Here is a 25,172-nt window from a genome sequence, read left to right on the forward strand (position 1 = left end):
TAAAGACTTGGGATAGCTCTAGTTTGCTAGGCCTACTGTAACACAGAATCATAAACCAAGTGGCTTAAACAATGGAAATCTTCTGTCTCACGGATCTGGAGGCTAGAAGCCAGACACAGGTGTCTGCAGGTCTAGGCTCCCTCTGAAGGGAGTAGGGAAGGATCTGTTTCAGGCCTCTCTCCCAGCTTTGGTAGTTCCTTGGCTTATGGCAGCATAACTCCAGTCTTCACAAGGCGTTCTCCCCGAATGCACGTCTCTGTGTCCAAATTTCCCCTTTTTACTTACATATATACACATATGTGTGTGTGTGTATATATATAATATATATATAATATATAATATATATTATATAATATACAATATACAATATATATAATATATATATATTTTTTAGATGTAATCTTGCTCTGACACCCAGGCTGGAGTGCACTGGCGTGATCCCTGCTCACTGCAACCTCCGCCTCCTGGGTTCAAGCAATTCTCCTGCCTCAGCCTCTCAAGTAGCTGGGACTACAGGCGTGCACCACCACACCAGCTAATTTTTAGTAGAGATGGGGTTTCACCATGTTGGCCAGGCTGGTCTCGAACTCCTGACCTCAGGTGATCCACCTGTCTCAGTCTCCCAAAGTACTGGGATTACAGGTGTGAGCCACTGCCCCTGGCCAATTTCCCCTTTTCATAGGAACACCAGTCATAATGCATGAGGAGTTCACCCTTATCTTAACATCTGCAAGAATGTTATTGCCAAATAAGGGCACACTCTGATGTACCAGGGGTTAGGACTTCAACGTATAAATTTTGGGGGATACAATTCAACCCCCAACAGCTGGGTCTCCCATTCTGGGTTTTGGGGCACACTTCACATGCTCTGCCTGGGCACAGCTGATTCCCACCCTAGGAATTCCCACCTTGGGACTCACCCTGTGAGACTTAGGAGGACAGCACATCTCTTTCAGTTAAAACTTGTTTGTGGTTTGGAGAGTCACCTTCAATACGTGGATAATGATGCCCAAACCTGTCGGCAGCCTGCTTTCCAGCTGTGAGCATGGCAGGTAACGAGCCTCCCTGAGTCTCCACTGTCCTCTGCCGACCAAATGGGAATCATAACAGCTCCTCTTATTATTATGCCCGAGACAAGGCAGCCAGGCTGGAGAGGGCCTACCTAGCTAGCACAGGGCTGTGAGCACACACAAGACAATGTGGGCGTCCAACAGATCCTAGCTCCCTTCCCCTTGGAAGGCTATGCACACAGAAAATCTTTCCTTGGGTTGAGCTGAGGTCTAGATGAGGCCAGGGGTCAGACAGGGTAAAGTACCAAGGTCACAGGGCTGTACGGGCATGGCACTGTGTAGAAGTCCAGTTTCATTGATCTCAGGATAGGGGCCGACTGGGGTCCAGAAGCTCCTTCGAAAGACCTTTTGCCCTTGGAAAATGAGATGTGACCTCAGGGATGAGGGGAGAAAGGAGAGGAAATGTGGAAACGAAGCCATAAAATCTTAGAGGTGGAGAGAACTTTGGAACACCCCTGTTGCGGGCCCCTCTTGCTACAGTTGGGGAAGCTGAGGCCGGAGGAGGGGAGGTACTGTGTCAAGGTCAAACGTTGGGTGGTGCCGGGCGACAGAAGCCAGGACTTTGAGGGGCAAGGCTGTAGTGGAACTGAAAGGGGAGGTGGTGGGTTCTTCCAGGGGTCTGTGAGCTCCTTTCCCAAGACTGGAGGGGCCTGTGTCTGCGGAGGGGGGTGGCCTCCTGGGCTCAGGAGGGGAGGGGAGGTTAAAAGCAGGGTGGGGGAGCGAATCTGGGGGATTGTGGGAATTTCGGGCCGCGCCCCCGCCCCCAGCCATGCGTGGGGCGCCTGGAGAAGGGGCGCGCGGGCAGGTGGGGTGCTGCGGGGCCCGCGCGTGGGGGCCGCGCCGGCCGGGGCGGGGTGAGTCACGGCCCGCCCGCTCCCATTGTGCGGCCCGGCGGCGGCGGCGGCGGCGGCGGCGGCGGAGGTGCTGAGCGGAGCGCGAGGAGGTGGAGCCGCGGGCTGCGGGCTCCGGCGCCTGCGTCCGCCCGGCCAGCCCGGCTCTGCGTTGCGAGAGGCCGGACGGGAGTCGCGGCTGCGCTCCGGAGCGAGCGCGGGGGACATGGGGCGCGGCGGCCCGCCTGGGCCTCGCAGGCTCCGGAGCCCCGAGGTACCGCGGGGCGGGGCGCGCCGGGCAGGGCGGGGGACCCGGGCTGTCCCGGGCGTGGCTGGGCCTCGGAGGGGCGCTTGGGCCGGGAGCGTGGATCCGGGTCCCGGGTGGGGGGCGCCAGCGCAAGGAACCTGACCCCGCCCTCCTCCCCCAGGGCTCCCCGCTAGGCCTCTTCAGTGGCCCCTCTTTCTCACCCGGGTCTCGGGTCCCTTAGTGAGCGAGAGCATCCTCAGCCGCCTACCCGGCCATGGCCAACGGAGTGATCCCGCCGCCCGGGGGCGCCTCCCCCCTACCCCAGGTGACCGGCGTGCGCGGGGGCGGGGGAGAGATGGGGGCGGAGGAGAGGGGAGGGGCCTTAGGGTGGGCTGAGGCGTCCTCTGGCAGACCCCAGGACCCACCCCACCCCCAGATCCAGGGATGAGCTGGGCTGGGGGTTATGGAGAAGGAGGGGGGTTTTGGGATTTTCCAGATCGGTAGCCCTCTCTCTTTATAAGCTCTGAGAGCCCAGAGAGGGTGGTTTCTGGGAAGCTGACACAGGTCTGGGAGCAAGGGGAGGGGGCCCGATGGTGCGAGAGCCTGCTGAGGCCCCCCAACTAGGGCTTGGAGTTGGGGTGGGTGTGGGGCCTTCATGGGTCAGGGGTCCTTAGCAGAGGCTGTCTGGGCCTGCAGGTCCGGGTGCCCTTGGAGGAGCCCCCTCTAAGTCCAGATGTGGAGGAGGAGGACGATGACTTGGGGAAGACCTTGGCTGTGAGCAGGTTTGGGGACCTCATCAGCAAGCCCCCGGCCTGGGACCCTGAGAAGCCCAGCCGCAGCTACAGCGAGCGGGACTTTGAGTGTGGGTAGCCTGGGGACCCCTAGTGCGGCTGCCCTCGCCACCATCACCTTCATCGCCACCATCACTGCGCTCACCTCCGGGCTTGGTCACCCAGTGCCATCCTGTGCCGGACACTGTGCTGGAGTCTGTGCTGGGCCACATGCCGTGTTCAGTCATCCCGCCTCCCCCACCCATCGCCTGTCCGCCTGCCAGGGGAGGTGGGCCCCAGACCAGGGGAGATCTAGGGAGTTGGGCCTGGGCCCTTCCACGGTGACCTTCCCCTCCTCACTCCCTCCTTGTCCCACCTCAGCTCCTCCAATTCCGCCTTTCCCCTCCTTGCTATATCACGTCTCCCCTCCCAGCCCCCTTCATGACCTTCCCTGTCCCTCCGCCCTCTCCTCCCACTCCACCAGGCCTCATCAATGACAGGCACATGGACACAGGTGTTGGGGGGTCATGGCCCTGGAGGAAGGACTAGGGTGCCCTTGTTTGCAGCCTTGAGCTGGAAGGTGTGTGCCCTCGGGTGGGGAGGGCCCCCGTTTCTGCTGTGGGGGCCTCAACCGGATCTCCTGCACCTCCAGTTCACCGACACACATCCCACCACACCCACCACCCGCTCTCAGCGCGCCTGCCTCCACCCCACAAGCTGCGGCGGCTGCCCCCCACCTCTGCCCGGCATACCAGGAGAAAGAGGAAGAAGGAGAAAACCTCTGCTCCCCCCTCCGAGGGGACCCCTCCCATCCAGGAGGAGGGGGGAGCTGGAGTGGATGAGGAAGAGGAGGAAGAGGAGGAAGAGGAAGGAGAATCTGAGGCAGAACCTGTGGAGCCCCCACCCTCAGGGACCCCACAGAAGGCAAAGGTAGGGGCTTCCCTTTGGAGGGGTGGCAGGTCAGGGGTCAGGGAGGGGTGCAGAGAGGAGGGGAGGAGCACATGTTGGGGCTTGTGTGAGGCTGGGTAGGGTTGGGGGCTGCATGGTAGGTTGGGGCAGGGCCCCAGGGCACATTCTGTGTCTGCAGTTCTCCATTGGAAGTGATGAGGATGATAGTCCAGGCCTCCCTGGGAGGGCTGCTGTCGCCAAGCCCCTGCCCTCGGTGGGCCCACGCACTGACAAGAGCCCCCAGCACTCCAGCAGGTACTGGCTGCAGCCTCTACTCAGCAGGGCCCAGCCCAGAGCCGCAGGGTCCCGAGCTCCTGGCAGTCACCTCCTTCCTGACCCTGGGGAGTGTCCCCAGCTCTGACCCTGAGAGAAGAGAAGCAGGGTAGGGAGGGGGTTGGGGATCCTTCTCTGTCCTCGTGATTTACAAGGATGAGAGAACAAGGGGAGAGAAAATAAGAGATGAGCAGAGTGAAGAGGTTAGGAGTTCCCCGGGAGAGAGTGACAGAGTAGAGAGGATGAGGAGAAAGGTGGAGGAAAGGGGGAGCCATGGGATGGGAAGGGGGGCCCGGGTTAGCGTCCTTTCTGCCCAGGAGGGGCCTGGGTCTCATGCTCAGGGTCTACTCCAGGCCCTGCTCTGAGCTGAGGGACGGTGACGGAACCACCGACCTGGCCCTGTCAAGTCCAAGGCTGCTGTGTTGCCTCCCCAGCTCCCCCAGCCCCCGGGCCCGGGCCTCCCGACTCGCTGGGGAGAAAAGCCGGCCCTGGAGCCCATCGGCCAGTTATGATCTGCGGGAGCGACTGTGCCCAGGCAGTGCCCTGGGCAACCCAGGTGGTCCAGAGCAGCAGGTGCCCACAGATGAGGCGGAGGCCCAGATGCTGGGTTCTGCAGACCTGGATGACATGAAGAGTGAGTGAGACCTTGTGGCAGCCCCCATGGTTCACTGCGACGGACTTCCGGCCTCCAAGTGACCTTGGAGAGGCTCTGAGCTGTCCTCCACTCAGGGCTGAGTCCTCTCTGAATCCCTGTCTGCTGGGATGTGGCCAGTGATGGGGAGCTCACTACCTCACCCAGCCACCCTCTCTGATGGCCAGAGCTGAGATTTCCTTTCCTGACACTTCACGCCTCAGTCCTGATTCTGTCCTCTGAGTCACCCCTAGAGAAAGGCAGCTCTCTTTTTCACATCATTGTATCCCTCCCCAAGGCCCCTCTTCTCAGGGTGAACTCTTTGTCTCCTAGCTCTTTGGTCCCCTCCAAACCCAGGCCCTGAGTCTGAGTCATTGCTCTGGACCCCTGCCTCTCCCTGTGGCAGGACCCCTCACTCCCATCCCACTACCCTTGGCTGGGCCTGGCTGTGATCTCGGCACATTCCTTCCATCTTATCAGTGCCCTGGTTTCTGTGCCACCTGTCATCACCCATGGGGCTCTGTGCCCAGGCCAGGGGCATCACTGATCCCTCCTCCTCCTCGGAGCCACAGTGTGTGGGCGGGGTGGGGGGAAGGGTAGGGCTTTAAGCTCAATACGTCATGGAAAGTTGCCAGGGCCTGAGGACAGGGACAGGAACAATCCGATGGCAGCAGCAGCGGGATGGGGCGGGGGGAGGGCGTGTTTACAGACCCAGGGTGGGGGTTGGATACCTCGAGGAGTAGGCTTGTGGACGTGGGGAGTTGGGGTCGGGAGGCTGTGCCACCTTCAGCTCTGGTTGGACGGAAGCCACCCCGTCCAGGCTGCCACCTTGTAGGAGAGCCAAGGGGTCTGGCAGGGAGCGGGGCCTGAGGTTTCGGCCAGCAGGAGAATGACAAGCCCACTGGAGGAGGACCCTGAGCCCAATGGGGCACTGAGCCCTGGGTTTGGGTACGCCAATAGCCGGGGCTTTGGGAGGGATCCAGCCCCCAGTCCTCGAGACTCACTGGCCTCAGAAGACTTAGAGATGTTTGTGCTGGACTTTGAGGATGGTGGCCTGTGGGAGTCCGTCAGGGTCCAGCTGGGTCCCATGGCACGGCCACCAACTTGTGAGTAACGGGGCTGCTGGCCTTTCGCTGACTGCTGCCGGCCTGGGTGGGGCAGGAGGAAGGGAGCGGAGCCCTGCCTGAGTCTGCTGGGCTGTGTATCTTCAGGGAGGGGACATGGGTGTTGAGAGAGGGTGCATGGGAGTGTTGGGGGCTCAGTGCCTCGGGACTCTGACTCAGTGCCAGTCATAGGACCCAGACAGGGAGGGGCAGTGGCCATGGCAGGGGCTGGAGGGTCTGGCTGGGGCTGTGGACTGAGCTGGGTCTACCTTTGGATTGCACCTTGGCCGGTGGTCCCAGGTGACCATGGGGAGGTCCTTCCCTGTTTCTGAGCTTCGGTCTTCTTATCAGTGAAGTGGCCACATGGGATTATGTGGTTCCCTTCGGCATGGGCTGTAGGTGACTCTAGAGCTCACCAAGTAGATGGGTTGGACAGAAGGAGCTGGGCCGTGACCCCGTGTCCCCCAGCTGGACCTGTGGGACCCCTAAGCCCATCTTCTCTGCAGGTCACCGGCTGGAGGACAACCCTGGTGTGCGGCGACACTTAGTGAAAAAGCCATCCCGGACACAGGGCGGGAGGGGCAGTCCCAGTGGCCTGGCCCCCATCCTTCGCAGGAAGAAGAAGAAGAAAAAGCTGGACCGGAGGCCTCATGAGGTCAGAATGCTGAGTGGGTGGGCCTGTGGCTTCCTCATGCCCCTCGGCCCTGGAGCCTTCCTCTCCTTGCTCTCCTGCCTTGCCCTGTCGCCGTGTTCCCCACACCTGTTGGTCCCCGGGCCCTCACCTTTGGCACGTCCCCCAGGTGTTCGTGGAGCTGAACGAGCTGATGCTGGACCGCAGCCAGGAGCCCCACTGGCGGGAGACGGCCCGCTGGATCAAGTTTGAGGAGGATGTGGAGGAGGAGACAGAGCGCTGGGGGAAGCCCCACGTTGCCTCGCTCTCCTTCCGTAGCCTTCTGGAGCTCAGGAGGACCATCGCCCATGGTAGGGACCCCCAGGCCTGACCCGAGGCTGCATGCCCTCTTCAGTCTGTGCCAGGCTGCTCAGCTCCCAGGGATACTCCCTGGAGTCCTGGGCACAGGCAAGATCCAGCTGCCACCTGGGACTATGGGGTCCATTTGCTTGGGCAGCCCGTGAGCCCCAGGGGGCAGGGCTGTATCTGGTGCAAGCAGTCAGTCAACAAGTGGTTTCCCCTTCCTTGGTGGGGAGGGGCCGTGCCCTCGTTCCCATGCTTCATTTGCACAGCCCCTCTGTGGCTGACCTGTGGTAATATGGAGCCGTGTATCCGCCTGGGTACATTGGGCGCTTTGCCCTTCCAGCACATTCCCATGCTTTTGGGGGGCAAGGCAGAGTGGGAGGAGATTTCTCCTGTCTGATGGGACTGTGTGCCCTCTCTGTGCCTGACTCTCCCCCTAGGAGCTGCCCTCCTGGACCTGGAGCAAACCACCCTGCCAGGCATTGCACACCTCGTGGTGGAGACCATGATTGTGTCTGACCAGATCCGGCCGGAGGACAGGGCCAGCGTCCTACGTACCCTGCTACTGAAACACAGGTGCTGGGGTTGGGTCCCTGGGAGGGGCCTGCCCAGCTCAGCTGCCCTTCCAGTAGCACAGCCTCTTCTGAGTGGCTCCCCGCCTCTGCTTGAATACCACAAGTGACAGAGAGCTCATTTCTATCTTTTGACACTTTCAATCATTAGAAAGTTTCTTTTTACACTGAGGCAGAGGGATGGAGGCCCTGACCCTCCACTACTCACCTCATGACCTCAGTCTACCATGAGCCTCTCCTCCTCACCTGCCTCACCCTGCCCCTTCCAGCCATCCCAACGATGACAAGGACAGTGGCTTCTTTCCCCGAAACCCATCGAGCTCCAGCATGAACTCGGTTCTGGGGAATCATCACCCAACCCCCAGCCATGGCCCTGATGGGGCGGTGCCTACCATGGCTGATGACCTGGGGGAGCCAGCCCCACTCTGGCCACATGACCCTGACGCCAAGGAGGTCAGTGCCCTTGCTCTCGCTTGGGCCAGGGGACTGAGAGGGTGTCCAGTTTCAGTTGAGGTCATCAATGACTTCACTGAGCAGGTTGGGAAGGTTGGGTTACTGGCATCATGCTGGGCATTGGGGGACCTAGTGGAGACCCGCATGAGGGGTCCCTGCCCTGAGACGCAGGAGCTTTGAGTGTGATGATGTGGCAGACCCACAGGAGCTGTTTAAATGAGATAAGGCTGAGATGGTAGTGGGGGGCGTCGAGGCAGGGTTCACATCCCAGCTGGTGGCTCCCCAGTCCCAGTGGGGCCACAGGGCAGTACCTGCCCACTCTGGGAGAGGGAAGCAGGTCTCAGAGCCAGGGCTGGAGCCAGGGCTGGGAGGGCCTGCCACGGCCTCCGGTCTGGGTCCCAGCCCTATTCCAGTTCTGCGTCCTCAGAAGCCCCTCCACATGCCTGGGGGAGACGGTCACCGGGGGAAAAGCCTGAAGCTGCTGGAGAAGATCCCTGAAGATGCTGAGGCCACCGTTGTGCTTGTGGGTGAGGAGGGCCGGGCGCTGCAGGCAGGGTCTTCAGCGTGTGTGTGCCTCTCCTGGGGGCCTGCTTGTCTGAGCTCTGGCCTGGAGGCCGCCTCTTCCATCTCCTTCCAGGCTCCCGCCTGGCCCCTGCTCTTCCTCACAACCTGTCTTAGCCCAGCCCTTTCTTTTGTAGTCCCCTGCCTGCTTCCTGTCCAGTTTTCTGCTATCTTGGACTTGGAATTAGAAAAAAAAGCAACCCTTCTTTAATACCCTGAGTTTCCATCTGTTGGTGAATTGTAATCAATGTATAGACACACAAGTGAATAGTGCCCCTTTAGACTGGGGTTTCTTTGTGCAGTTTACAACCTGCTCAACTGTCCATGATAGCCCTAGATAGCTGCCCCAGGGCCTGCCTTGACTGCCCCCCTTTGCCCAGCGCCCTATGCTTTCCTCTTCCCCTAGGTTGTGTGCCTTTCTTGGAGCAGCCTGCAGCAGCCTTTGTGCGGCTGAATGAGGCTGTACTCCTGGAGTCTGTGCTTGAGGTCCCTGTCCCGGTCCGCTTCCTCTTCGTGATGCTGGGGCCCAGCCACACCAGCACTGACTATCACGAGCTTGGGCGCTCCATTGCCACCCTTATGTCTGACAAGGTTGGGCGCATGCTGGCTCTCAAGGCCTCTTCTCCTGGGCCCTGCTTACCCCTGTCCCTCTCATTGTCTACAGTGGTGCCCATAGAGGCAAGGGTGCTAGAGGCCCCTGGGTGGAGGCCATGCCCTGGAGGGTGGTAGGGGGAGCTGTTGGCCCAGGGGAGAAGAGAGAGCCCTGAGCTGTGGCTGTGGGTGGGGCTGGCGACATAAGGGGAAAAGCCCAGACCCCAGAGCTTTGGATGTGACGTGAGACTTGATGAGGAGGGCTGGATGCGCTGGTCTTTGCTGTGGCTTCTCTCGGGATTAGATAGGCGAGTCCTTTAGCCAGGGGCAACGTTCACAATATTTATCAGCCTGTAAGGTGTGGCTGATCCAGTTGGAATGGCTCTGGAAGCCTCTCCTCTGCCAGACGTTGTCCCTTTAGTTGCTGCATGTGGAAGTCTGGCATCTCCTGGGGGAATGGAGGGCACCTGGGGCTTTGGGGCAGTGGCTTGCTGGCCTGCTGGGATGGGTGTCAGTGTTCCAACAGCCAACACTGTTGGACTGGCCCAGTATCTATGGCGGAATGTCCACCCTGCCTGTAGCTCAGTGACCCAACACCTGCCTCAAGACTCCCTCCTAGAGGCTCCCTTGGCCGTCCCTGAGGGTCCTGGCCCTCTCATTGCCCCCAGCTGTTTCATGAGGCTGCCTACCAGGCAGACGACCGGCAAGACCTCCTGAGCGCCATCAGCGAGTTCCTGGATGGCAGCATTGTGATCCCCCCGTCCGAGGTGGAGGGCCGTGACCTGCTACGCTCCGTGGCTGCCTTCCAGCGAGAGCTGCTCAGGAAGCGGCGGGAGCGTGAACAGACCAAAGTTGAGATGACCACACGGGGTGGCTACACGGCCCCTGGGAAAGGTCAGACCCTTGCGGGGTCCTGAGTGCCCCCAATACACACTCCCCCATCCCAGGGCCCTAAGGCTGTGACTCCAGCCCCGTCCTGACTCCTGGAGTCCTTTGCATCCCTGATCCCAACAGCCCGGGGCTCCAAGCCAGAGGGAGTGGTCTGTGCCCCAGCAGCCCCTTGTCCCCCTAGAACTGTCTTTGGAGTTGGGGGGCTCCGAGACGACCCCTGAAGATGACCCCTTGCTGCGGACGGGCTCGGTATTTGGGGGGCTTGTGCGGGATGTGAGGCGCCGGTACCCGCACTACCCCAGTGACCTGCGAGATGCGCTGCACTCCCAGTGTGTGGCCGCTGTGCTCTTCATCTACTTCGCAGCCCTCAGCCCTGCTATCACCTTCGGGGGGCTGCTGGGTAAGGGACTGGGGCTTGGGGAATTGAGGGGCTCCTCTAGTCACTTTTGGTCGTAGTCTCACTTGCAGGATTCTGGGTCTGGGTGTGATTGCATTAGGGGCCAATGGTTAGATGCGCTAGCAAAGGTGTGAGCACCTTATAGAGATGCTGGATCAGGGAATCCCAGAGATCACCTATGGGGGGCTATGAAGTGAGAGGGTGTGGGAGAGGTGTAAGGGATGCGGGATCCAGTGATCACCTTTGGGGGCTAGTGGGGAGGGTCTGGGAGCAATGGGGTATGGAAGGGGCCCTGCCTGTCATTCTAAGGGGCTGCTCTGCTTTTGTTGGGGGCCCCAGTTTAGGACAAGCTAGATGAGGAAGGGGACAGATAGACAGAGCCAGGCTAGGGCCATCCTGCCCGTGCTGCCGCAGGAGAGAAGACCGAGGGGCTGATGGGCGTGTCTGAGCTGATCGTGTCCACCGCTGTGCTCGGCGTCCTCTTCTCTCTGCTGGGGGCTCAGCCCCTGCTCGTGGTTGGCTTCTCTGGGCCGCTGCTCGTGTTTGAGGAAGCCTTCTTCAAGGTGAGGTGAAGCCTTGCCCTGCTCCATCCGTCCTGCCCCACACTCTTCCTTACCGAGGGGATGGGTCCCTGCATTCTCCCTCTTCCTCCGAGTTCATCCACTGCCTATTCCAGCGGGCATGGACACCCAGGGCAGGCCACCTGTGGGTAATGACCGCTTCCACCCCCACTAGTTCTGCCGAGCCCAGGACCTGGAGTACCTCACTGGCCGGGTGTGGGTCGGCCTCTGGCTGGTGGTCTTCGTCCTTGCCCTAGTGGCCGCCGAAGGCAGCTTCCTGGTCCGCTACATCTCGCCTTTCACGCAGGAGATCTTTGCCTTCCTCATCTCACTCATTTTCATCTATGAGACCTTCTACAAGCTCTACAAGGTGGAGGTCCAGAGAGGTCTTAGGGGTGGCAGAGATGGGGGTGGACGTTGCCCTGGGGAGGACAGCATGGGAGGGGGAGGTACGAAAAACTGGGGGACAAGGAGAGGGACTGTGTTGGAAGTGAGGGGTTGTGGGGACATCCTAGGCTAGGTCTGAACTGAAGGGGAGGGAGTCAGACCCAGAGGGTGGGTGCCAGGTCACGACTCCAGGCACCTGGTTGGAGGCTTAGTAATATGTAATAAGGACTCACCTGCACAGGTATGTGATGGGGAGGGAGCTGTCAGTGCTAAGGCTGGTTATCCTTAGGTCATCTTTTGTAGAGGGGTGTGTGTGTGTGTGTGTGTGAGTGTGTGTGTGTGTGTGTGTGGTGTGAGTATGATGTGTTGTGTGTTATGTTTGTGTGGTGTATGGTATGTTGTGTGTGTGTTGTGTGTGTGCCTGTGTGTGCATGTTGTGTGTGTGTATGTTGTGTGTGTGGTGTGGATGTGGTATGTTGTGCTTTTTGTGTGTGTTATGTGTGTGTTGTGTTATGTGTCGTGTGCATTGTATGTGTATGTTATGTGTGTTGTGTGTGTGTGTGTGTGTGTGGTGCAGCTGGATGTCCGTGCATTACTGTTGTCTGACCAGGTATTGAGGGGCCACCCTCTCCCTCACAGGTATGCTGATGACGATGAAATCAGGTCACCTGCCAGGTGAGTGACAAGGTGTCCTTGTTATCCACACACAGGTGTTCACAGAGCACCCACTGCTGCCATTCTACCCCCCTGAGGGGGCCCTGGAGGGGTCCCTGGATGCTGGTCTGGAGCCGAATGGCAGTGCCCTGCCCCCCACCGAGGGCCCACCCAGCCCGAGGAACCAGCCCAATACGGCACTGCTGTCACTCATCCTCATGCTCGGGACCTTCTTCATCGCCTTCTTCCTTCGCAAGTTCAGGAACAGCCGCTTCCTGGGGGGCAAGGTGCGTTGCTGCTGGATGTGGAGTCCCTAAGAGTCCCACAATCCCTGCTTTTACTGCCAGGCTCAGCTCCCCAGAGAGGCTGCACCCCTTCCCCGATCAGCCTGTGGACCAAAACCCAGCCCAGGCAGCCCCTCACCCCTTGGGAAGCCTCTTCCCTGGGTGTCGTCTTGCCCTTTGCTCAGAGAAGTCTAATCAAGACAATAGCCTCCCAGGCTGCGCTGGCACCTATGGGGTTGAGAGGCAGGTGGGGAGGTCTTCTGGCTCCAGCTTGGACCCAGGCAGAGCCAGAGATGGCAAGCCTCATGTTAGTCTGCTTACCTTGCCTCCACCTTTTGCTCCCTTCCCCGACTGGCCCCTCTCAAGGCTCGCCGCATCATCGGGGACTTTGGCATCCCCATCTCCATCCTGGTGATGGTCCTGGTGGATTACTCCATCACAGACACCTACACGCAGGTGAGGGAGCCCCAGCCTGTGGCAGCTGCTCTCACCCCAAGGCCAGGAAAGGGAGCCAACGACACACCTCCATGGGCCCTGGGGTTGGGATCAGGCCTGAACTCAGCTTTCCCAGTGGAGTGGCCGCCCTGTGGGGTGGGGCTGGGGCTTCTGGCTGAGGGCCTTCCCCAGGGAGCCTGAGTGAAGAATCCAGGAGAAGCAGGTGTGGGGCTGGGAGCAGAGTGACAGGTACCCCACACAGGTCCCCTGAAGCTCTGGGGCTCCGGGAGGAGGCACTTCATTTCCCTGCCCTCTATTGGATCCTTGGAGGGACAGTGAGTTTTGGAGGATGCAAAACTAATTTCCCCCTAACCTGTTCACACCCCAACTCCCTGAAGTCCTGGTACTGGGGACGCAGCCTGGTGGGCTTCCCAGCATGGGGAGGCTGTGGCCCTGAACCCTGTTTTCCTGCCATGTAGAAGCTGACTGTGCCCACAGGGCTCTCGGTGACCTCTCCCGATAAGCGCTCATGGTTCATCCCACCCCTGGGCAGTGCCCGTCCTTTCCCGCCCTGGATGATGGTGGCAGCCGCTGTCCCCGCCCTCCTCGTCCTCATCCTGATCTTCATGGAGACACAGATCACGGCGTGAGAGAGATGGGAGGGGGAGGTGGGAGGGACGAGGCCAGGCTCCTTGGCTCCTTGGCTTGGTTTCAGGGTTATGGCGGGGACATCATTATCAGTATCAGGGTGCCGGGAGAGTGGGAGCTAGTGGCAAACCTTGAGGAAGAGAGTGTATGTGGAGAAGCTGGCAGGGGTGAGGAGGGAGGTGGGGGAGGAGCAGAGAGCAGTGGCATCCGGGGCAGGGGCATGGGTTCCCCGTGATGGTTTGACGTGACATCTATCTGTTGCCACCACTCTTTGCAGGGTGGCACTTGACAGTGCTCAGAACACTCTAGCAGTCTAAGCTTGCACCCAGGGATGCTCACATGTATCTAATTTTGGTTAAACCACAATAACGTGGTAAGATCTGGCATCTGGCTTTTGTGGTGTTTTAAATATTCACAGTATGAGAATTTGGCTCACATTTGCTTCAATGTGAGAACTTCAATTTGGGAACTTGAAAGAAGTAGCTGGCAGTCCCGGGGAGAACTGTTGTCTGCACGTCCTCCCCCTACCATCTCGTCTCTGTGTGTGCCTGTCTCTGTCCCCTGCCCCCGCCGGGCCAGCCACACCCCCTTCCCACCTTCTCCCTGCAGGCTTATCGTCAGCCAGAAGGCACGGAGGCTGCTCAAGGGCTCTGGTTTCCACCTGGACCTGCTCCTCATTGGCTCTCTTGGGGGGCTCTGTGGGCTGTTTGGGTTGCCCTGGCTCACGGCTGCCACGGTCCGCTCTGTCACCCATGTCAATGCGTTGACAGTGATGCGTACTGCCATCGCTCCTGGTGACAAGCCCCAGATCCAGGAGGTGCGGGAGCAGCGGGTCACTGGTGTGCTCATCGCCAGCCTCGTGGGTGAGAGCCTGCCTCCACCCTGCACACCCCCTTCCTTGGGCCCCATGGCCTTACATCCTCTCTATCCCAGGCTTGACTCTGAATCTCCCAATGTGCTGTGTGTTGCCCTCCATCTGACTCCCAAACCTGCTTCCCAACACTCCCCTAGCCGCTTCCTCCCGGAAGGCTCTCTGTCCTCCCTCCGCTTTTCTTGTTCATGGTGATAAAGCCAAGCTGATTGGTCCAGTGGGTCCATGTTGCCTCCCCACCAGGCCTGTCCCTCTTTCTAGTGACTGTCTGAGGGGTCAGGTGGGTCTGTGTCACCTCCTTCAGGCCTGTCCATCCTCCTGGGGGCTGTCTGAGGGGTCAGGCAGATCCGTGTCACCTCTTCCAGGCCTGTGCATCCTCACGGGGGCTGTCTGAGAGTCAGGCGGGTCTGTGTCACCTCCTCCAGGCTTGTCCATCGTCATGGGGGCTGTGCTGCGTCGGATCCCGTTGGCTGTGCTCTTTGGGATCTTCCTGTACATGGGGGTCACGTCCCTGTCTGGTATCCAGCTGTCCCAGCGTCTGTTGCTCATCCTCATGCCAGCAAAGCACCATCCTGAGCAGCCCTATGTGACCAAGGTAGGGCCAGGAAGCATGGGGGTGGGGCAGTGCGGTGATAGGAAGGGGATCCAGAGTGATCTGGGAGCGTCGATGGCTGGGATGAATATGAAGGAGAAAGTGGGGCCCGGGAGCCAAATTCCCCACGATGTGGGTAGGAGCAGGCCGGGATGCTGTGCACCGAGGCCCACTGGCTGCTCCCTCAGGTGAAGACGTGGCGGATGCACCTGTTCACCTGCATCCAGCTGGGCTGCATTGCACTGCTCTGGGTGGTCAAGTCCACGGCGGCCTCACTCGCCTTTCCCTTCCTGCTGCTGCTCACGGTGCCTCTGAGGCATTGCCTTCTGCCCCGGCTCTTCCAGGACAGGGAGCTGCAGGCGGTAAGGGGGTGGTGGTCTGGGGAAACAGTATGAGGGTGAATGGGCACTGGGTTCCAATCTCTGTTTGGCCACCCACTAGTTGTGTTAGTTGTGAAACTTGTGTTGCAAGTTATCTCACCTTCCGAAATCTTATTTTCACCTGTATTATAGGGGTAATCGTAGATCCTACCTTATAGGGCTGTTGGGAGGGTCAAGTGCTAGTCCAGGTGAAGGCCTCAGGATGGTGGTTTCGTACGGGAGTAGGCACGGGGCTGCTGCACACAGCTGTGCAGGTGGTGCCTGACCAGAAATACCCAGCTGAGAGGCTACAGGGTTGATGTGGCACTGGCGTTCACCCTGAGCCCTGTTTTTGTCAACTAGAGGAAAAAACATCTTTTTGCAGTTTATCCATACTCAGACATGGTGTACAAAGGTACCACAGCAACTAGAAGTAGCCTCAGGAAAGAGCTTCGTAATAATCATTATTATTATCACCAGGAGGGGCCAGGTATCTGGTCTGGGAGGTGACCTGAAGGCTTTGGCCAAGGGCAGTGCTGCCACCCAAGGTCATGATACTTGCAGAGAGGCTCAGGAAAGGTCGGGGAGCAGGGAGGACTGCAGGTTGGAGGAGCTGGAGAATGGGAGGGGATGAGCATGCTTCCCTGCCTGCCCCAACCTTCTGTTCCCTCTGCAGCTGGACTCGGAAGATGCTGAACCAAACTTCGATGAGGATGGCCAGGATGAGTACAATGAGCTGCACATGCCAGTGTGACCCTGGAAGACGTGTCCCTCAGAGATCCCAAGACCTTAGAGATTGACACCTGGGCCTCAGGTAGAGCCCAGCCCCGGGCCGGGGGGCTCCTCAGGACCCAGAGATGTGCCTGGAACCACTCCTGATGCCATGGCTAGAGTGGCCCCCATGACTTCTGCCCGGGGCATTGACCTCGCCTCACCTTTCACGGACCAGACCGGCACAGGCTTTGAGCTCATTATAACCACACTCCTTGTCTCGTGTCTGCCTCACTTTCTTGGTTCCATCTTTGGTTTCTCACTCAGGTCATACTTATCCATTTGGAATTGGAAGAATTCTATTTTCAGGGTCATCAAAACCAGGGAGAGGTTTGAGTCTAGGACAGAGTCCTTGGGAGAAAAAGAGAGAATCAAGACTACAGAAGGCCAGAGCTGGGCCTTATCATCACCCCCCAGGCCCCCTCAAGTGTGACCGAGGAGCGGGCAGTGGGGGTGGGGGCACTCAAGGTCTGCTCAAGGTCACATGCCCATGAATCCAGCTCCTGCTTAGCAAGAGGGAGAACCGGGGAGGGGAGAGGGAGAAAGTTGCTCTCGTGTAGCCACTGGGGAAATCAGAGGTGTGGGGCCACAGAGGGAATGGAAAATGGCTCTCTTTTCTTGATCTCTGGCCTTCCGGGGAGCAGAGATAGCAGCCCAATCCCCTAGACGCCAGGGTGGTGCCGGATTTGGGGACCCTGGACCATTTTAGATTCTGCTGTTTTAGAGAGGCAGTTCTGGGATTCCTGAGGCCACTCCTTGTGCAACAGTCTCAGTTTTGCCAGAAATAACCCGGGAGACTTGAGGGGAGCGGGAGCCCATTGCGTCATAGTTGCTAGGCAACCCCCAGCCTGAAGGAGCGCATCGTCCCCCGTTGCCCTCTGGTGGCTACTCTCGCGTGCTGCAGGCTCTGTCCCGACTGAGGAATAGCAGCACTGCCACCTGGTGGATCCGCGGAGCTCAGAGCGCCCATTCAAGCGCATCTAGTTCCTCCCGGGGAGACCAGCCCAGTCAGGCAGGTTCCGTGTTCTGCAGCTCTGGGCAGCTCAGAGCTTCTGAGGCCGGGGATCCCTCTCCCTAGTAATTTCCTCCGGAGCTTGTGCTGCTGCTTTCTTCTCTTTTTCCAATTTTGCTCCCCGATGTGCTGAACCCCTATCAACTCCAGTGGTGAAGGCACCAGGCTCAAGAGGTGGAAAAAGAGACTCAGACTAGCAAACGAGACATGGGGTTTTACTGGGTCTTACATACAGGGGAGAGAGTCCAGCGGTGGTGAGCGGGGGCAGGAGGAACCACAACCGCTTGCAAAAAGCAGTTTCTATAGCATTTCCACTTAGCACCTCCCCCCTAACAACCCCCACCTGGGGATCTTCAGTTAACCCAGACTTGGGCCTGGACCTTTACCTTTATGGCTCATGTTCCACAGCCCGGGGGCTCAGATGTTTCTCGTAGACAAGGAAGGAATCTCCAGGTTGGCGACTCCTGGATTCCCTAGCTTGGAACATACATTCAGGTGCGCCTGCCACACAGGGCCATTCTCAGGCTGTGCTTAAGTTCCTGCGGTCAGGTGCCGTTATCATACACTCCCAGGTTCAGGCCAACAGCTGGTGCCCTGAAACTGGTCAGGAGAGAAGGGACAGGCCACCGTGAGGCTGTTTGTTGTGTTCCTAAGGAAGAGAAGAGCCCTTCAGATGCCCTGGATTATTGTCCGGGTGTAAGCGTTTTATTCCTGTCCACCTAGGCTCCCTGGGTCTCTGGTGCCATGTGGCTTCTAACTACATTTAGCCTCTCCCCTGGTGTATATGAGGACAAGATTCCTTTTCGTTTAGATTGGCCAAGGCTGGGTGGAATTTCAAAAGAACTTTGCCAAGGAACGAAGTCAAGGTCACACGCAAAACCTAGAAGGGACCAGTGCAGAGAAGATTCTAAACACAGATGGCAGGGGCCACTCAGACAAGTTTGGTTAAGAGGCTTTGCACGTGAGAACCCTGGTTCCTTCCCAGAGTCCTGCTTCTCCTTGCCAGCCTGGATGTGGTCAGGTTCCCCTGTTTGGTCTCGGGGATTCCTAGACCCCACAGGAAGGAACACTGCACTTTTTCCAGCCCCTGCAAGGAAATGTCAGTATGGGTCTAGAAAGCTGGATTCCTCACTGGAGACAGATGGTGTCAGTCATCTCTGTATAGCTGCAAACTGTGCGTGTTCCTCCACTGCAAAATGAAGAGGGGCGGGGCCTTCTGACACGGGGAATGAGTCCTGGTCCCGGCTGGTGGGTCCCGGTGGACTCCAGCAAAGCTGGGGCTTGAGGCCTCGGAGCAATAGGCGAAAAAGCTTCAATGACAGCCAGTGATAACTGCTTGTCACCCTGGCAGCGTTACTCATTTAAAGACGACCACATCCATACCAAGGGAGGGCAGCTGTCGTTTAGGAAGGGTAGGAGGCCAGGGTTAGCTAACATTCTGAGCTCACCCAACACACCCAGCATACTCAGGGGGACCATGGAGGACTGAGAAGACCCAGGACGCTGCAGCAACCAAAATGGCTGCCAGGGATGCAGACCCAAGGGGATAGGAGAGGAAAGAGAGACCCAGCTTGGGTGTGTGACACGGGGGATACCAGACACATGGGAAACCCATAGAAAGGCAATGGGCCTGGCCTGGGACTTGGCTGGTCAGAGAGCATGTCATTTGGGGACATTTAGAGTTTGTCCTGAAGCCCTTTGTAGCCTGGTGTTTCCTCCTCTGACTTTCTCTTCACCGGGCCTCTGACCTTCCGCTCTTGGAGTGCTGGGGCCCTCAACTCCGGCCCTCTTCAAGGTGCAGAGGAAAGTTGGTGGAGGGGAGCCCCAGCCGGCCCTGATGGCCCAGCACTGGGGGGTAGGACAGGACAGTTACTAAAAAGGGGACAAAGGCCATTGTATTTTTGAACATCCGGCCTCTCTGCCATCTGCTCTGGACTGGAAGTGGCTTTGGGAATGTGCACGTGCACCAGCCCTTCAGTAAGGACATCCAGCCTGTTGCCATTTCCCCCGCCCGTTACTGCTTTCTGAGTGGGGTTATGGCCACATCTTGGGCAGCTGCCTAAAGCTTTCATTATCCCCGGACAAGTTCAGGCCCACTTCGGGCCCTGAGGAGTGCTAGCTCATTCTTTTACTTTGGGCAGAGGGCGGCTGTCACTTTCTTGTTCATGCTGAGGATTCGGCTCACTCAAGATATCTGATGCCCTTGTGACAGCGTCTGGCTGTCAGAGCTCATAGACCATCTGCTGGGATTGCCCTGGGCCCCTCCTTTAGGGCACAGAACGTGGCAATAATGTGTCCCATTTGGCAGCCTCTGTGACATTTCTTCTTGTATCTTATCAGGTGACTCAAATAATGATCATGCCTGTTGACACTTGGAGCTCTCAAAGGGAATTCTGAGCAGCAAAGGAAAGGTGACACAGAACTCAAGGGCACCTGCACCGAGCACTGCCCATGCAGCTTGCGATTAAGCCATTGCCGAAAACAACAATAAAACAGATTTTGGGCAAGCAGGGAGTGGTGGATTGAATCCAGTGTGGCAAAAAAGGAAATGCAAAGTGAGGAATGTAGTTTTCAGATAAATAAATTATATAATTGTGATTCACCACTTGTGCAAAGAGCAGACTCCAGTGTTTGTAGGATTTATGTTCTGGAAGGAAGATTTAATATTTCAGTGTGCTGCTGAGATTATTTTTAATTTTGTTGGAACTGTTTCTTTTTACTGAACAATGCTTTATTAAGTGCTGACTAAGCGGACAGCCACTGGGATGTTCTGTGGATGGTGGATGAGTCACAGTTGAATTTGGGAGATGGAGAGGAGGAGCAGGGAGCTCTTTAATGCCTGCAATTCCAGGGACAGGGCTCAGTACCATGGGAGAGGAGGGACAAAAAGGAGGTGGGGCACAGCTGGAGATGAGGAAGGGGCTGAGAGCAAGGGCTCAGAGCTGGTAGGAAGGTGGGGGTGAGGGGAGCATGGAGGAGGGTGCAAAACCAGACTTCCATTTGCGAGTTCCTAAGCATCCCCTGCCACGCCTCCTCTCTCACTGCATGCCCATTGCGTGTTCTTGTGTGTCTCCTTCTAGGCTGTGAGATGGGCAGAGACCTGGCCTGAGTCTCCTTTATACTCCTAATGCCTCCTACAGTGCCTGGTCACAGGGGTGCATGGAGGGCAAGGGAGTGAGCTGGTGGCAGAGAAAGAAGGACCAAGAGGTCGCAGACTCCACCACATTTAGATCCAGTGAGCAGTGCATCCTCGTCTGTGATAACTGGTTATCGGAAGAGAGACCATAGCGGTCCTTGCGCTCTAGGGCCACCAGGGAGCTCATGCAGCTTTTCCAGGCTTGGGAGAGAGCAGGTGAGTCGGGGGAGCTTAGGAAGGAGACACTCTCAGGAAGTGGTGTCTCTTCCAGGGACATCCTGCCTAGACTGTAAGGCCTAGAGCAGCTGGTCAGGGTATCAGGCTCTTAAGATAGGTGGAATTTTCCTACGAATGTGGCCTACACAGCAAACAACATTTTTAACTTAATTTTTAAAATTATTTTTATTTCAGTAGGTTTTGGGGAACAGGTGGTGTTTGGTTACATGGATAACTTCTTGAGTGGTGATTCCTGAGCTTTTAGTGCACCCATCACCTGAGCAATATATACAGTACCCAATCAGCAAACAACATTTTAAAATAACCAAGTTGTGTCAACAAATACAAAGCAGCAAGTCCTCAAAACTACTGAAAAGAGCCCAGAACTGGAGAACATTTCTCTGAGATCAAAGGAGTCCCCAGGCAGTGTTTCCCCAAGTGGGGAAGAAGACCAGTAGTGGTGCGTGAGACGATGGTAGATGGGGTTTTGATAGTTTAGCTGTCACAGTTATATATTTTCATGTGTTTTAGAAAAAAACATAATGAGAACTTGAGCCCCATAATTTTGCAGACAGTATTGTGTAGGATAAGTCTAAATACATATGTTAAAAATAGTGAATTGATTTAAAGGAAAAGTACTAAGTTTATAACTGCACAGTTAGTAGGCATATGATATGGTTTGGATCTGTGTTCCTGCCCAAATCTCATGTTGAATTGCAATCCCCAGTGTTGGAGGTGGGGCCTGGTGAGAGATTATTGGATGATGGCAGTAAATTGCCCCTTGGTGCTCTTGCGATGGCGAGTGAGGTTTCATGAGATCTGGTCATTTAACAGTTTGTTGCACCTCCCCTCTCTCTCTTGCACCTGCTCTGGCCATGTAAGACATGTCTGCTTCTCCTTCACTTTCCACTATGGCTGTAAGTTTCCTGAGGCCTCCCCAGAAGTAGAGCCTCTGTGTTTCCTGTAACAACCTGCAGAATCGTGAGCCAATTAAACCTCTTTTCTTTATAAATTACCCAGTTCCAGGTATTTTTTTTTTTTCTTTAGACGGAGTCTCACTTTGTCACCCAGGCTGGAGTGCAGTGGTGTGATCTCAGCTCACTGCAACCTCTGCCTCCCGGGTTCAAGCAATTCTGGTGTCTCAGCCGCCCGAGTAGCTGGAATTACAGGTGCGTGCCACCGTGCCCGGCTAATTTTTGTATTTTTAGAAAAGATGGGATTTTGCTGTGATGGCTAGGCTGGTTTTGAACTCCTGACCTCAGGTGATCCACCCACCTTGGCCTCCCAAAGTGCTAAGATTACAGGCATGAGCCACTGCACCTGGCCCCAGTTTCAGGTATTTCTTTATAGCAGTGCAAGAATGGACTAATGCAGCATACACAGCAAGAAATTGTGACAATGCCAGGGAAAGGACTAAAATATCAGAAATCATTGCTTCAAGCCAGAGGATCTTAGCTCTGGCTAAGCACTGGAATCACCTGGAGTGTTTCAAAACATACCAGTGTCTGAACCTCATCTCTACAGGTTCACACTGGTATTAAATTAAATTAATTAATTTTTACTTTTTGTAGAAATAGGGTCTCACTATGTTGTCCAGGCTGGTCTTGAGCTGAGCTCAACTGATTCTCCCCCCAAAGTGCAGGGATTATAGGTGTGAGCCACCGTGTCAGGCTCACACTGGTATTTTATTTAACATTCCCCTCCCCCTGCCTTTCCCTCAAAGCCCCAGAGATTCTAATATGGAGTCAGGGTTTGAGAACCGTTGTCCTAAACCAATATATTCTTTCCTATGGTTCCACCACGATTTCCACTGTGGTTGAAAGTTATTTCTTATTATTGCTTCTCCTTGATATGGGAATGCAAGTACACAGTATGCATATTTATTTTAGAAGGTAAGCTTGAGGGCAGGACCCATGCCTATTTCTATTCTGTTTATCAACCAACAGAAAGGGCTGCACATAAATGCATGGACTTAGGGAGGGGAACAATACACACCGGGGCCTGTCAGGTTGGTGGTGGGTGAGGGGAGGGAGAGTATCAGGACAAATAGCTAATGCATTAGGTGACGGGTTGATAGGTGCAGCAAACCACCATGACACACGTATACCTATGTAACAGACCTGCACGTTCTACACATGAATTCTGAAACTTAAAGTTAAAAAAAAAAAAAGAAAGGGCTGCACGTAGCACATTCTAATGTTTAGACTGCTTGGTTGGGGCTGTGATCTGTGAGCACCTCTCTTGCTTTGCTGGCTTTGCTGTTGTTGATGGCATTGCAGTTGGGTGGCCAGAACATGGGGACTGGCAGTTGGGAATCCTTGGCTCTGGCCTCACTCAGTCACTAACTGGACTTTGGCTAAGTTGCTCCATCTTTCTGAGAGATTAGGAATTTGGCTCCAGCACCTCCTTCATAGACCTTGTTCTTTCAACAGACCCTGATCACTGCAGTGCTTGCTCAGGAAGCAGGGGATTCAGGAGCGGGGAAGCAGTGGCTGTAGTGCTATAGGAACCCCCAAATAATCTCTCAGCAGAATTACTAGGCTTAGGAACTTTCTCTTTAGTTTCACCAGGTCAAAAGGTACGTAGATCCTGGGGGCGTCCATTTTTGCATTCCTAGGGGAATCAGGAACTCAGAGACCACAGAGGGCAGGTGAGGGGTAGGGGTGAGCAGTGACTTGGAGAATGATCTCAGGATGTTGGACAAAGCTGTGAGAGATCACCAGAATTCAATTAGGTGACGTTTAAACATGTGTAAGAGGTGTGTGGTCCTATGAGATAAGAAGCACATGAAAATCATGCAGGATTCTGTAGAGATAGATGGACAGATATATAGTTATAAGCCTTAAGGGTCACATAAATACACAGTCAGGTATAGAACCTGGATAGGGAGTTATGGACTCCACTCTGGCTTGACCGTTAGTAACTGATCACTTGTAATCAAGGGACTAGTCTACTCAGCCACCTCCATCTTTAAGTTAGAAAGTTAGAAACTGGAAATAGGGCTTGATAGGTCCATAGAGTCAGCAGCTAGGATGCAGTTAGCATCCTACCCAGAATCTCTGGTTGATTAGCAACTTCAGGTGGCTGAGAAGGGAATACCTCTCTTGTGGGTAGACATTTTAGTAGCCCTGGGAAAATTTATTTTCATTTCATTTAATTTTTTTAGCCCTGGGAAAATTTAAAATTAAGCACATAAATGTTTAAGGGAATCAAAACTATAGTTTTCATATTTTCAAGTTAAAGAGTTTGTGCACATATAATATTTGTGTAGGCATAATTTTGGAGAATTTGGCCTATTGGAATATTAGACCACCTTCAATATTTCATTTTAATGTATGTACTTGAATAATTAATTGAAATTTGTGATAAGTTGAAACATTTCCAAGTTTACATATAGTTTGGACATTTAAGAGAATTTAAGGTTCACTCTGTCTTGTATGCTAAATTTATTAAGTCTGTAAGAATTACTTTTGTACTTGGGAAGGTTTGTCAGTCAGATGAAGTACTTAAAAAGGAATTGAATTTATTAAATTTATTAAATGCCATTTAAAATGTTAAAGATGTTTAATTAACTAAGTGTGTAAATGGGGCTAAGCATTAATCAAGACCCTCTCAAAGTGATTGTTAATATTTGCTAGACTTATAAATAGGATAATAAGATTCCTAAGGTGATTTTAAAAGCGTAAGGAAGAGCTATAAATTTCTAAATCTATAAATTTAATAAATGGAATACTAATTTTCAAAACCCAAGTAAATCTTAGAGTGGTCTTTTCAGTGCACAAAAGCCACCCTCAAGGACATAAAAGACTTTCCTAACCAGTGAGTCTCCAGCAGTGCAGGGGAAGAGAGCGGAAGTGGGAAAGGGAGAAAGGAAAGTAAGATTTTAGTGTCATTGGATTGTCTTGTTCCCAAGGTCAGGCTAGATGGTATATTCTGCACCATGCCAAATTGCTCATCTCACAGGAGACTGTAATTAAACACACGCTCACTGTGCAGGGGATCAGAATTGCTGAGGAGGGTATTTGGCAACTGAGGAAGCAGGTTAGGTCGTGATGGCTTTGGGGTCTTAGCAGTCCCTCTCAATAAGCCCTTCTAAGTTACATTCTGCTGTTCCGTTTGCTGTTAATTATTCCTCAGATAATTTCCCCTGAGCAAGAATAAGGACATTCTGTGGTAGAGGCTGAGGTTTTTGTTTCCCAGGGGGTTTGCTGCTGAGAGCCAGTGGGAATGTGTATCAGTTAAAATTCTTATTTGCATCAAACAAAGCCAGCTCCAGCTGATTTAAGCAGAAACAGAGCTGTTGAAAAGCCATTCACAGAATCACTGGGAAGGTAGGAGACTCCAACTGAGAAGCAGTGTTGGTCAGAACCATGGTCACAGACATGCCACAGAAAACAGCCGGTGGCAATGTGGCTGTTGCTGTGGAACATGAGATGCCACAGTTGAGCCCCTGGTGGGGGATATCACCCCCGGAATGGCCACCAGGAGGATTCTGCACTGTCCCTCTTCTCTGCATCCATCACTACTACCTGCATCCATCACAAGGTTTCAGGCGAATGTGCCTGACTGACTTATGTCATGTGCCTGTGTCCAAGTTGTAGAAGGCTGGGAAAGAGGTTTGTGGCATTTCAGCTTCTGTGGTGGGAGGCAGCTCTGGCTCTGACACTCAGTAGCGATGTGTTGGAGCTAGTTTGCAAGAGCTGCTTGTAAAAATTTCAGGGACTTGTGAACTGGTAGTTAAACATGGTCATTATTAAAAAGTAAATTATAGTAGATATACTGTCTCTATTCCTCTTGCAAAGTATAAAAGAAATATAAGACTCTGAATGGAGGCAAGAAGAAGGCAGATCAGCTAGGGACGTTGGGACCCAAGGAATAATACGTTACTGAGTTCCTTGTATTTTCTTTTTGTGTCATATATCCCAGACTTGGAGCTG

General features: G+C 55.2%; 1 protein-coding gene across 3 annotated transcripts; it reads left to right on the plus strand.

The window, feature by feature from the left end:
* The first annotated feature begins 1,985 nt into the window (after positions 1–1,985).
* Positions 1,986–16,105, plus strand: SLC4A3 (solute carrier family 4 member 3). Of its 3 annotated transcripts, none has more exons than XM_023222119.2 (23): positions 1,986–2,174; positions 2,389–2,472; positions 2,844–3,009; positions 3,570–3,847; positions 4,005–4,120; positions 4,492–4,772; positions 6,379–6,527; positions 6,673–6,853; positions 7,286–7,421; positions 7,687–7,870; positions 8,298–8,397; positions 8,838–9,022; positions 9,691–9,916; positions 10,095–10,313; positions 10,725–10,873; positions 11,046–11,240; positions 11,968–12,198; positions 12,562–12,651; positions 13,110–13,276; positions 13,888–14,141; positions 14,575–14,744; positions 14,930–15,103; positions 15,777–16,105. In XM_023222119.2, exons 2-23 carry the CDS (start codon positions 2,422–2,424, stop codon positions 15,852–15,854), a joined length of 3,780 nt encoding a protein of 1,259 aa, XP_023077887.1. In that variant the 5' UTR covers positions 1,986–2,174; positions 2,389–2,421; the 3' UTR covers positions 15,855–16,105. The 3 variants fall into 3 exon arrangements, with proteins under 3 accessions (XP_023077887.1, XP_023077878.1, XP_023077895.1); XM_023222110.2 differs by having other exon boundaries at positions 1,999–2,174; positions 2,329–2,472; XM_023222127.3 differs by having other exon boundaries at positions 2,014–2,174; positions 2,329–2,472; positions 4,573–4,772; positions 15,777–16,094.
* Positions 16,106–25,172: the final 9,067 nt, after the last annotated feature.

This window comes from Piliocolobus tephrosceles, chromosome 11, assembly GCF_002776525.5.
Source record: "Piliocolobus tephrosceles isolate RC106 chromosome 11, ASM277652v3, whole genome shotgun sequence".
Classification (NCBI taxonomy): domain Eukaryota; kingdom Metazoa; phylum Chordata; class Mammalia; order Primates; family Cercopithecidae; genus Piliocolobus; species Piliocolobus tephrosceles.